Below are 13,834 nucleotides of genomic sequence, written 5' to 3' on the forward strand. Positions count from 1 at the left end.
CATTGAATGTTTTTAAGGCAAGGATAGATAAATTTTTGAACAGTAAAGGAATTAAGGGTTATGGTGAGCGGGTGGGCAATGGAGTTGAGTCCACAAAAAGATCAGCCATGATCTTATTGAATGGCGGAGCAGGCTCAAGGGCCCAGATGGCCTACTCCTGCTCCTAGTTCTTATGTTGGGAGCCATCTACCATGGAGACCCTGACCCAGCAGAATAGAAACATCGAATAGGAAGCAGGAGTAGGCCATTCGACCCTGTTCCGTCATTCATTTTGATCATGGCTGATCATCGAATTCAATATCCTGATCCCCCCCCTTCCCCCACCCATACCTCTTGACCCTTTTTGCCCCTGGACTGATGTCTAATTTCTTCTTGAAATCAGACATCATTTTAGCCTCAACTACATTCTGTGGTAGTCAATTCCACACATTTACCACCCTCTGAAGAAATTTCTCCTCACCTCAGTTCTAAAACATTTTCCCTTTTTCCTCAAGCTATGGCTCCCAGTTTTGGACTCCCCCACCATTGGGAATATTCTTTCTGAATCTACCCTATTCAGTTCCTGCCAGACAAGTGCTCTGACCTGCACACATTGCTATAAACATGAGTGGGATCTATCAGTGGCCATGTGAGGGGAGAACGTGACACCTCAATCTCCTTCCAGGAGCCCCTTCTCCTCAAGGACTCAGAAGAGGATCATTAACCGATAGGCTCAGGAAATCCATCCAGGACTTCCTAGCCGCCCCAAGTCCTCTTTACCTGTAGCCCCAGCACCTCAAGCCGAGGAGTGTGCACCTGCCCCACAGCAGGTGACCCAAAGTAGTCCAAGGTCTTCGCATCTTAGCCCTCCAGAAGATGCCCGCCAAGGTCATCGCAGACAACGGGGCATAACAGCAATCAGGCTACCTCCACCTCTGCTGGGGACGTTGGGGATGCATTCAGACGTAGCAGTTGTGTAAGAAAAATAAATAAATACTGGAGAACACAATGGTAGCATAGGTGTTCAGTCACTTGCACATCTGTAAATAGTTAGCTTTTCGAAAACTCTCATCCAGTGAATGCTTCTTCTTTGATGCAATACTCCCAAGGTCATACAAACATAACAGATGTCACCCGCTCCTCATTTATCTCCCATCATGTTGTTCAGGCCTATAGTGTTTAGCAGTGAGCTGCCTTTATGTCCACTGCAGCAACATGAACAAACCCAATTGCTCCATCAACATTGCTCTACTTAACATGCGTAAGAGGATCATATCTTATGATTTCAGGAGTATAGATTGCGCAGTTTTGTTTATTTTCCCGATGCTTTTGACACCAAGGATTGGTCTATATGGATCTTAAGGTTATAATGGTGACCTGGATTGGAGTCAATCTAACTTGGTGCACTATTCAGTGACCTCCATGTAATGTCTGTCAGACTTGGTGTGGGCTACATTTCAAGTAATAGTCGGGGTCCTAAGCCCTTCTTGGTGGCTTGTAGCATGACATAGTAACCACATGTGCAACTAGACATCACCTCTATAACAGTTCGCACTCCACCCTCATTATGCAGAACGATGGGCCTAACTAGCACCTGGTGACTCTCAAAATGTCTATCAGATGACCATGACTTTGCAAGATTAGAGGGGGGGGTGTGTGTGTGTGTGTGTGTGTGTATCTAGCCTCATGATACTGGCCTATTAAATGGGACGATGCTGACTTACACCAGAAGATCTGGCTAGCAATGGTTTGTTAGAATCCCTGAGTCAGCTCTCCAAAAAGGGCATTGATGTGGTTCTGATTATGACAGTTCTAACGTCCCAGGCTTCATGTACATCTTAAAATGCTGGAATGAAATGAGGCCTCAAATGGGAATCAAGTGAAGGTCCAGCACATATGGTGTGAATTTTATCAATGAAGTTACTAAGTAATGTTTAAATGCTGCGTTAAGATTGATGTGGTCACCTCACTCACAGATGCCAAGGCAATGCTGGACACGTACTTGGGAAGTTCCAGATGAAGGCTGAGTCATGAGTGTTTGGTCAATAATCAGATGATGTTGCTGCTAAAGCTTCAGACCTGCCTCACAGGTTTGCATCCAGGACTGAGGATACATCCGAAAGAACAATCTCATGCTGGGGGCTATGAGGCCAAAACATTATTCTTGCATGACGGATGGCCTGTGGACAGATGCCACAGCTGGATTCAGATTATCCTCCCAAGGTGCCGTGCAACACTCCAAGCATACTCTGAGTGCACTGAGGTGCGTAGCACTGCTCCTGCCTCTTGAAGGAGGCCATAGCCAGGAAATGTTGGCACAATGCTTGAAAAGACTTGGTGACTTATTTTACAGAAAACACTGGTGAATTCCAGAATCACCACATGCTCCTTTAGCCTCATTCTTGGAAGGCTAGGCAGTCTTTGTCATGCAAAATTGTGACTAATCATTAGAAGATTGATGTTCTAGCAAACAAAAGGTGGATAGCAAAAGGTGTTATTGTTGAACCTGCATGGAGGGCACAGAAGAAAGAGATTCATAGAAGATCATCTTCACTGCTCCCAAAAGTCCTCAGACATGTCTGCTACATCTGGCCCAGGCTATGGCCTCTTCCTGTGGGGCGTCAACATCCTCATCAAGCTCAACCCTTTTGACATCCTCCTCAGATGTGCAGCTTCTTCATCTGGCAACTTATTTCCTCTTGGAGCACCAGGTTGTGTGGAGCACAGCAAACCAGAGTGATGCAAGACACCCTCTGGGAAGGCTACTGGAGAGCACCACCTGACCAGTTCAGAGATCAGAAACACATCTTCAATGTGCCGATGGTCTGCTCAAATCAAGTAGTATGTTGCAGAATAAGCTGCATTGTACCTCTCCTCTGAAGCACTTTGGTTGCCAAACAGGCATTTTTTGGGGGTGGCCTTAATCACCCATGAACCAGCCCAGAACCCTCTGCAAGTGATTCAAAAGATGCAAGTCATACGAGCTGCCAGGGTATCTTGCACAGACCTGCATAATCTGCTTTTGGTGATCACAGGGCAGCTGCATATTGAGAGCGAGTGGAAGCCTTTTCTATTGATGGATTGTCATGGCATACTTATGCAGCTGGAGATTGTTGCAAATCTCACTGTTCTGACAGTCTGGCTCGCTTATGTCCAGTTCACCCTGCAGGAATTGTGTGCCTTGCTGAATAGTGCAGTGACCTATCAGATGCATTTATGAACAATGGATTGTGATATTCAGCAGAGGTCCCCAGTGAATGGTCACCTTTAGAGCCACTGGCAGATGGCCTACCAGGTTGTGCAGCGACAGATACTGCAAAAATTTGGCAGATGTGAGCCGCAACATCTCAACGAGCAAAGGAGTCTATAACGCTGTCTCTCGCTCACCTTCAAGTATGAGAGGAGCTTTCAGTACACTAAGTCACGTAGAATACTTCCATGGAATGGGTCTTTCCTCCTCAGCTTCTGGATTTTCATGGGACCATGTTCTTTGGAGCAATGCTCTTCCCCTTTGCTCTTCCTGGCAGCGATGGGTCCTTCTCCTCCTCAGTTACATGGGAGTCATGACAAAAGTCAACCATTCTGCACTCTCTCATCAGTGGAAAAACTGATCAGATACACGAATGAACAATATCCTGCAATAATCACCTTCCATTACCAAACTGGGGAGTCAGTGCGAAGCTCTTGCAACTTAAGCACAACCTGAAGGATCACTGGAAGCATAGTGGACCCCCCACTCCCACAGCCATTTCCCCAGCACTTTAAAAATTAATGGAATGTGGGTGTCTTGGCTAAACCAGTATTTATTGTCCATTTCTAGTTGCCCTTAAGATGAGCTACCTTCTCAAACTGCTGCATTCCAGGGCATAGGTAGAACCACAGTGCTGTTAGGGAGGGTGTTCCAGGATTTCGATCCAGCAACATAGTTCCAAGTCAGGGTGGTGAGTGACTTGCAGGAGGAATCTCCAGGCTGTGGTGTTCCCAGGCATCTGCTGTTCTTGTGCTTCTAGATGGTAGTGGTTATGGGTTTGAAAGGTGCTGCCTAAGGAACCTTAGTGAGTTCTTGCAGTGCATCTTGTAGATGGTACACGGCTGACACTACATCAGTGGTGGAGGATTGAATGTTTGTGGAAAGGGTAGCAATCAAGCGGGTTGTTTGTCCTGGATAGTGTCAAACTTTTTGAAGCTGGACTCATCCAGATAAGTGTAGAGTATTCCATTACACCCCTGACTTGTAACTTGTAGACAGGCTTTAGGGAGTCAGGAGGAGATTTACTGGCTGCAGAATTCCTGGCCTTAGCATTTATATAGCTAGTCCAGTTCAATTTCTGGTCAATGGTAAACCTAGGATGTTGAAATTGGGGGATTCAGCAATTCTAATGCCATTGAATTTCAAGAGGTGGTGGATCCTTTCTTGTTGGTGATGGTCATTGCCTGGCACTTGTATGGTACAAATGTTACTTGTCACTTCATCAGCTCAAGCCTGAATATTGTCTAAGTCTTGCTGCATTTGGACATGGACTGCTTCAGTATATGAGGAGTCACGAAACAAACATCCCCACTTCTGACTTTATGATGAAAGGAAGGTCATTCATAAAGAAGCTGAAGATGGTTGGACTTAGGACATTACCCTGAAGAACTCCTGCAGTGATGTCCTGGAGCTGAGATGATTGACCTCCAATCACCACAATCATCTTTGTGCCAGCTGTGATTCAAACCATAAGGTTTGAGAGGTTTGTAGGGGAAATCTTAACAGAGGACGTTGGTGATTTACATCACTCATGTAAACCAATACTGAAATCATAAAGCTGGAATTACATGTGTTTATAGATTTTGAACAGTGAATCCAATGGCATTCAGCCTCAAGCCTACTCTACTATTCAATAGGATCATAGCTGATCTGACACTCCTCACATTCACTTCCCTGCCCTTTCCCCATGACCCTTGATTCCCTTATTGATCAAAAATCTATCTCAACATTAAATATCCACAAGGACTCAGCACCCCCCACAGCTCTCCATGGCAAGGAGTTCCAAAGCCTCTCAACCCTCAGAAGAAATTCCTCCTTATCTCATCATAAATTGGTGCCCCTTTATTCTGAGACAATGCCCTCTGGTCCTATACAGTCCCATGAGAGGAAATATCCTCGCAACACTTACCCCGTCAAACCCCTGAAGAATCCTATGTGTTTCAATAAATTCACCTCTCATTCCCATTGACTCCAGTTTTGCTAGGGCTTCTTGATGTGATAATCAAATACTACCTTGCCTTGATATCAAGGGCAGTCACTCACCTCAGGCGTTGAGCTCTTTTGTCCATGTGTGCACCAAGGCTGTAATGAGCTCAGGAACTGAGTGACCCTGGTAGAACACAAATTGTGTCAGTAAGCAAGTTATTGCTAAGTAAGTGCAACTTCCTAACACTATTGATGACCCCTTCCATCACTTTACTGATGATCGGGAGTAGTGATAGATGTGGCAGTAATTGGCCGGATTAGATTTGCCCTATTTCTTGTGTACAGGACGTACCTGGACAACTTTCCACATTGCCAGGTGGATACCAGTATTGCAGCTGTACTGGAGCAGCTTGTCGAGGGGCGCAACAAGTTCTGGAGCGCAAGTCTTCAATATTGTTGCTAGAATATTGTCAGGGCCCATAGCCTTTGCAGTTACCAATGCCTTCAGCCATTTCTTGCCATCATGTGGAGTGACCCGAAATGACTGAAGACTGACATCTGTGATGCTGGGGACCTCCAGAGGAGGCCAAGATAGATCATTCACTCAGCCCTTCTGACTGAAGATTGCGGAAGTTTCAGTCTTATCTTTTGCACTGTGTGCTGGGCTCCTCCATTATTAAGGATATTTGTGGAATCTCCTCCGCCAGCGAGTTAATTGTCCACCACCATTCACGACTGGATGTGTCAGCACTGCAGAGCTTAGGTCTGATCCATTGATTGTGGATTGCTTAGTTCTATTACTATGCATGCCAAACAGCAAAAGCAGCAAGTAGTCCTGTGTTTTGTAGCTTCTTCAGGTTGACACCTCATTTTCAGGTATGCCTGGTGTTGTTCCTGGCATGCCCTCCTGCACTCTTCATTAAAGCAAGGTTGTTCCCCTGGATTGGTGGTAATGTAGAGTGGGGAATATGCCAGGTTATGCGGTTAGATTGTGGTTATATATACAATGCTGCAGCAGCTGATGGCCCACAGCCTCATGGATGCCCAGTTTTGAGCTGCTAAATCTGTTTAAAGTCTATCCCATTTAGCATGCTAGTAATGCCAAACAACATGGAGGGTATCCTCAACGTGGACATGGGACTTAATCTCCACAGAGACTGTGCGGTGGTCATTCTTACCAATACTATCGTGGATAGATGCATTCGCGACAGGTTGGTTATTGAGTGAGCTTTTCCCTCTTGTTGCAGTCCTAGTCTAGCTTAGGATCTGGCCAGCTCAGTCTGTGGTGGTACGAGCCATTCTTGGTGACGGACATAGTTCCTATGCACTTGCAATCCTCTGTGCTTCCTCCAAGTGGTGTTCAACATGGAGGAGTATGGATTCATGATACTTGGTAATCAGCAGGAGATTTCCTTGCCCATGTTTAACCTGGTGCCATGAGACTTTACTGTGTCCAGAGTTACTGTTCAGGATTCCTCAGGCAACTCCGTCCCAACTGTATACCAGTATGCCGCTACTTCTGCTGGGTCTGTCCTGGCAGTGACACAGGACATCACCATCACCATTCCTGGGTGTGTCTGGGACATTATCTGTATGATTCCATAAACATGACTATGTCAGGTTATTGCTTGATCGTCTGAAATAGCTCTTCCAATTTTGGCACAAACTGAGATGTTAGGAGAACTTTGCAGGGTCAACACAGCCGAGTTTGCTAGTGTCTGGATCAATGCCAGGTAATCAGTCTGGTTTCATTCCTTTCTGTTCCATTTGTACCAGTAGGAGAGTGGCTTGTTAGGCTATTTAAGAGTCTGGAGTCATATGTAGGCCTCATTACTCTTAGACATTAGGACATTTAGTTCCGAAACCATAAAATCCCGCCCACATTGTCCGCCCCTCGCCTGCTCCGATTCCCACGCCAGGTGGGGTAAAGTTCCGGCCTTAATTTCGAACCCAGATCCCCAGATCATTACTCTGAGTCTCTGAATAACTAGTCAAGTGATAATACCACCATTATGTCACTACCTCTCCTTGACAGCACATTCACAAAGGGGAAAAAGATTTGCTGCAATCTCCAGCCTCCCACAGGTGCAGGGTGCCATCAACTGCGTAGTGTGGCATTAAAAGCTCCCTGGTAACAGTCACAATGATGACTACATCCTGGAACTACCAGCCTCAGTCAGGGCATTATCAGGCTGCTTTCTTTGGAGCAGACTCTAACTCAGCCTTGCATTAATGTAACGATTATAATTGTTGAGCTATGATGTGCAAGGCCTTGGAGCATTTTGCATATGTACTTCAGCCATGGCCTCTTTACAGTTGGATCCTTCCGACCTTCAAATGTTTGAGGTAGCAATGGTCATTCAAAGCTAATGAACACGCGCCCCAAGGCCTAATGGTCTCGCAAATTATGGAACCTAAATTCTTCAAGTGGCATTTGAATCTTTCAAACATGTCTCAGCTGTCCCCTCCCAGCATCTGCCCCAGCAACTGGCCCTTCCACCCCCAAGATTATTTTTCAACTGTACCATTCCATTGGCTGTACCAAGCCACCAACTCCCAAGACCCACAAGGGAGAGAGATTGACCACACTCTGCAAACTCTGCTGTACAACTGACACAGCACAGACAGGCCCCTCCCCAAACTAGGACCAAGACGTTCACATCAGGATTAGTCATGGAGCATTGTGTGCATTGTCCCAGATCACCTTTCTACACAGTCTCTATCCACCTGTTCCCCACCACACTCCAATACCCAGTCAAGTGTGTGTATCCCAGCCCCTTCCCTCTGTCTAGTCTCACTCCCCGTCACAGTCAAGTGTGTGCCTTCTACCACCCCCACTTCCCACTGGTCTTAGCAGAGTCGGAGGAACCGCAACAGCAATACAGCGAGAGGTAGACACATGTTGCATGCACAAACCTCAAGTCGCAAATGAGGTGTGGCTTGCCAGGTGCATGTCAGTTATATCCAGCCTGGATTCACACTGGTGTTATCAGCTGCAGACGTGGGAGCGCAATTCTATCGAGCTGAGGTTTTAAATGAACATTCATGAGATGCAGAGGCAGGAAAATGCAGTTCAGGCAACCCAACCCATGAAAGTCAGAAGAAAATTGCAATCTGCTTTTACATTGGCACAAAACAGATTTTTGGCCACACCCCTAATTTCTCAATCCCACTCTCCACGATGCCCAACAGCCGGCCCAAGCCATGTAGGAAGAGCTGAAAGAGTGCTCAGGTAATAAGGTTGTGTTTCAATGCTCAGTAAGTTGGGTGTTTGGTTGAAGTTAGTGGTCTCCAATCAATGAAGTGACCATCACTGAAAAACACGGTTTAGAGAGATTTTTGAGGTTCAATCATCAAAATAATAGTCATTGTGTAACATGGGTGCCAAATCATGTAAATTGGGGTGCTCTCTCGATTTCCAATGCAATTTAGGGGATGTGAACTGAAGGGGGCTAGGAGCCATACTGATAATTCTACTCACTGAAAGGGTTTAAGAATTCAGTTTTGCTGAAAATCATACAAGCTGCGAGCAAGAACCCGAGGACACAAACTGTAAGCTGTTAGTCCTCAGGTAGTATCACTGCAGGTGCTAAGTCTCAAAGATCATACAAACAACGTGAGCTTGCTCTAACAACCAAAGGGTCTACAGGTAACGTAGGGAGGCAATGCTATGTACAGCTTTAACACATGAGTTTGTCTATTGAACCTCGGGAGAATTCATTAAGCACCAGAACCTGTGGACAGGAAGGATAATTGATATCCACATGTTAACAAATTGTAGCTGGCCGTAAATCAGATGAGATAGCATGTACAAGCCTTTACCCTGATTGGATATTACAATGAGGTAAACGTGCACATGTTATAATTGGTTCGTTGAACTCCTCATTCATGAAGTAAACCTCATCGATAGTTGTGAGTGGATATAGATAACTTCTAAACAAATGTAAATCTGATTGGTATATGCTTGTTACTTGTAATTGAACCTGAGAGTATATCTTTTTTTCAAAAGTTAAAAGTTTTATTTATTAGTGTCACAAGTAGGCTTACATTAACACTGCAATGAAATCCCCTAGTCGCCATACTCCACCGCCTGTTCGGATATGCTGAGGGAGAATTTAGCATGGCCAATGCATCTAACCAGCACATCTTTCGGACTGTGGAAGGAAACTAGAGCACCCAGAGGAAACCCACGCAAACACGGGGAGAACGTGCAAACTACACACAGTGACCCAAGCTGGGAATCGAACCTGGGAGTATATCTGTGAGATGCTGTATTCAAGGCTCTGTTGTGTCACCAGCTGGCATACTGGACCCCTTGCTATAGCTTGTAATAAAGATCGATTTAGAAACTGCAAAATTCTTCATCTAGTTACTTGAAGGGGACAAAGTCCAAAACCAGCTGCACAGCTAATTTTGTCCCACAATATGGATTTTTTTTCTACACTTTTGTATCCAAAAGTGGAGGGCAGAGCACACTCCTTCTCCTCAGCGTTTTGGGGAAATTTGAAAGAAAGGTTTGAGTAGGATCCCAAAATTTATGCACATAAAGTCACTGAGTACAGGTTTGTGGCCTGGTCAAATAAATTGCAACTCAGTGTGGTGGCAGAGGCAGCTTAACAGTTCAGGAGGCCCTGTGTTCATGTTAATTGTTTGCCCCCATCCCACACCCCAAAGCCTCTTTTATCCTCCCTCCAAGTCTGCAACCCCCCCCCCCCCCTCCCAACCACTCCCCTCCCCCCCACTCCTCGCTCTCCCATTCGCTTCAGGTTTTAAGGCAGTCTTCTGCTTCACTGGTTATCTCCTCATGGCAAAGACTTGATCAGGGTGTCTCAACTCGCTGTTGCTGACCTGCACTGGTCACGTCGCAAACCTGCTCACCTCGCCTACTCTGCTTGGTGGTTTTCGGCACCTTGCTGTTACTGACCTGCCCTGGGTCGAATCGCAAACCTACTGACCTTTTCACAAAAATGGCAAAACCTCAGCAGCTTCTGCCTCTCCCTCCTCACCTAGTTACCTCTTTGTTCCTTGCACACAATTGTCTCAAGTTAACTGTTTGTACAGTTTGGCCCAGTGTTTTCCTGCTCTTTCAGACTCACTAATCAGAGTCTGATTTCACCCCTGCAATGCCTGCTCAGGCTCAGATTGGATACCCAGTGCACTGGTTGGTACGTGTGCCTAGGCACACAGTGTGTTTCAGTGTAGAGCCACCTCTTGTGGGTGGGATCACCGAATGAGGATTTGTTATTTGGTCTCTGGGTTGTTGGGTGGCAATTTATAGTTCATGGAAGTGGTTATGGTCCATATTTCAGTGCGAGTGGGGTTGAGGGAGAAAAGGAGGAGGAGTGCATGTTCCTGAAAATTATGCTAAGTTTGATGTACAAGAAACAGTCTCAGCTGGTTACGTTGTATTTTCCACTATGCTTAAAATTTTATTTCTTATTCCCTTAGAAAATGCTCAGGATTTATTTTGGGGTTTGCTGGTACATTCTTCTCCAATTTTTGTTTATCCACTGTTGCATTCTTACCACCTGGTGTATACTGACAGATGTATTTTTGTTTAGTGTTAGCTCATGGTATTTTATTGTAAAACTCAGTCTTTTAACTTTATTAAATTTTACTTTTAATTATGCATCCAATTCCTCTTTTCAATTATTGATGATCACTTCTGAAATTAGTCCAATTTCACTTTTTTCCTCCAAATATTTATACTTCTTTTTCGCCAACTACAGAATCTAATCCCCACAGCTTCAAGTCCGAATACCATGTAAATCACATGAACCTCTGATATGAGATTTGGCCTAAATAAAATTCATTTTGGTGATTGGAACCAGGGATGCCCAAATTTTAACAATTGTGTAGCAGAAAAAACAACTTTAAATTGGTTTTGTAAGGTATCCAAATCTTGTATTGCCATTATCACATTCATTCTGTACAGAAATGGAGTTAAATGTGGTCCCTCCTATGGTGCAGTCCATTCTGTTGACGGTACCCAACAAACTTGAATTAACACCAGTAAGGATGGACATCTGCTGCAGTACAAAACGTAGCTGGTGCAAAAACAGAGCCTTTGAAAAAAAAACATCCTGGCAGTCCACTGTGCAGCCAACTACATGTTAATTGTTTAACATTTGAAAATTCTCATCCTTGTTTTCAAACATCCCTACATCTGTAGCCTCCTTCGAAATACCTGTGATCCTCTAATTCTGGCCTCTGGAGCAACATGCCCTCTAATTTTTTTTTTGGATGCACAAGGGCAACTTGTTTAAGAACGCAGTCCCTTTAAACCTTTTTGTACGGCTGCACACCCATGCTAATTTAAAGGACCAATTTGTACACTACCTGCACTGGAGTACTTGCCAACAGACTGATGAAATTATGGTACTTTGCCATTTCACCCCAAATATTTTTTTTAAAAATTGTTTCCCACCTTTTGAAGCGTTTTCCAACTGAAGCTGTTGTTATCAGGTGAACTGCCACTAAATTTCTGTAATAAGTAACCATGAGCAGCCAAGTAATCTGTTTTCTAATACTATCTGGGCAAGGGTAAATAATATGCTTGTCTATAATTGAATAGTTACCTGGACAAACAAGGCAATGATTGCTATCCCATTTTTCTTCCCCAAAGCTTCATCAATACTTTTGAACAAAGTAGAATTCCAATGGATAAGATGGAGCTGAAAATATAAGTATTGCAGAAATAAGAATTTTTTTTTAAAAAGACCACTTCAATGTCGCTTTGCTGTTTGAACCTAGAATGCTTAAAACAAAGCATTTGCACAAGTATTGTCTAATGAATCTTACAATAAAGCATAATTTTAAATCTTGCATTTGAATTAAAAATCTGTAGAGAACAAAATCACCTAATTGTATCACAATTACAGCAGTCAGATTCACCCTCCCAAGCACACCAGTGTTGACCCCACTATATTTGTGACAGACAGTGACAAGCTTCAGCCCCTCAAAAGATTAGCCATTAACAAATAATTTAGTTGCAAGTAATACTTAAGTTCTTTTGGGATGGGGCCAGGAAAAAGTGGGAGAGAGGTCCGCTGCAGGGCATAGGTCCACCTGATTTCAGAGGCAACAGTGGAAATAATGTAGACCTTCGCAAAGCAATTAAAGCAAGCCTTATTTGAGACTAAGCAATGAAATCCATAGTGCAAGATATGTCCAGGGCAATCAGTGCCAACCCCATTTTCAGAAATTTAGTGTCAGAAGACATTTAATGACACTTCGATATCAGGAAATACAAGAAACATGAGCCATAACTTCCAAATGCACTACACTGAAGATATTAACTAACTTAGTCACAGGACGGGATTTTCTGGTCGTGCTTGCCTCAAAACCGGAAAATCCCACCCGAGGTCAACAGACCTGTGTCACTGTCCCCACTCGCTATGATTCCCATGGCGGGCGGGACGGGAAAATTCCCCCATTGCATTCAATGTTCCAAGAGCTAATCATTAGTGTCTACAAGGTGGCATAGGTCATGTGCATCATGTGCACATAGCCTTGTACACATAGTTCACATAACATCGTTTGAAAGCATCTGATAGTAACCAGAGGACATTTTCACACTTTGCCTACGGCTGATTGTATAATAATCATCGAATCCCTACAGTGCAGAAAGAGGCCATTTGGCCCATCAAGCCTGCATTGACAACAATCCCACCCAGCACATACCCAAGTAACCCCACGCATTTACCATGCTAATCTCCCTGACATTAAGGATCAATTTCGCATGGACAATCAACCTAACCCACACATCTTTGGACTGTGGAAGGAAAGGGAGCACCCAGAGGAAACCCATGCAGACACGGGGAGAAAGTGCAAACTCCACACAGACAGTCACCCAAGGCTGGAATTGAACCCAGGTCCCTGGTGCTGCGAGGTGGCAGTGCTAACCACTGTGCTGCCTCTCCAACATGGTTGATTCCTAAATGCTTTCTGGAATATTTTAGGCACAGTAGTATGGCCCTTAAATTATCTCCTAAATTAATTCCATCTTTTTCAGAATTTCATGTCACAAACCTCTGAACAAAGTTTCCACCTTTGCCACAGCATCAAAACATCTCTCTCACAAACTCTGTGACTATGAAAAAGGTAAACTTCCCCTCCTTGTCCTGCTCAGCTAATCTACAGCCTTTGACATAGTTGACCATGTTATCTTCCTCCAACACCTCTCCACTGACGTCCAGCTGGGTGGAACTGCTCTCACCCAGTTTCATTCTTTTCTAATCGCAGCCATAGAATCACCTGCATTGGCTTCTCTTCCTCATTGCAATTTAGCCCCTCCAGCGGCTGCCATTTAATAGGATCATGGCTGATCGCATCTCGGCCTCAACTCCACTTTCCTGCTTGTTCACCATAGTCCTTCAAAGCCTTACTAATTAATATGTCGACCTCGCTCTTAAATTTACTCGAAGTCCCGGCATCCACCACACTCTGGGGTAGTGAATTCCACAGATTCAGATCCTTTGAGAGAAATAATTTCTCCCCGTCTGTTTTACATCTGCTACCCTTTATCCTAAAGCAATGATCTCTTGTTCTAGATTTTCCTACAATCCACGTCTACTTTGTCAACCACCCTTGAAAACCTCAATTAGATCTCCTCTCATTCTTTTAAACTCAGAGTATAGGCTTAAACTGCCCAATCTCTCTTCGTAACAAAAATCCCTC

General features: G+C 44.5%; 1 protein-coding gene across 1 annotated transcript in view; it reads right to left on the reverse strand.

The window, feature by feature from the left end:
* ca8 (carbonic anhydrase VIII) overlaps positions 1 to 13,834 on the reverse strand; it is a 55,400-nt gene that overhangs the window by 25,171 nt on the left and 16,395 nt on the right. The window contains exon 5 of the mRNA XM_078217083.1: positions 11,734 to 11,829. Coding sequence (XP_078073209.1) covers positions 11,734 to 11,829 — 96 coding nt within the window. The remainder of the gene's footprint in view (positions 1 to 11,733; positions 11,830 to 13,834) is intronic.

This window comes from Mustelus asterias, chromosome 7 (assembly GCF_964213995.1).
Source record: "Mustelus asterias chromosome 7, sMusAst1.hap1.1, whole genome shotgun sequence".
NCBI classification, from domain to species: domain Eukaryota; kingdom Metazoa; phylum Chordata; class Chondrichthyes; order Carcharhiniformes; family Triakidae; genus Mustelus; species Mustelus asterias.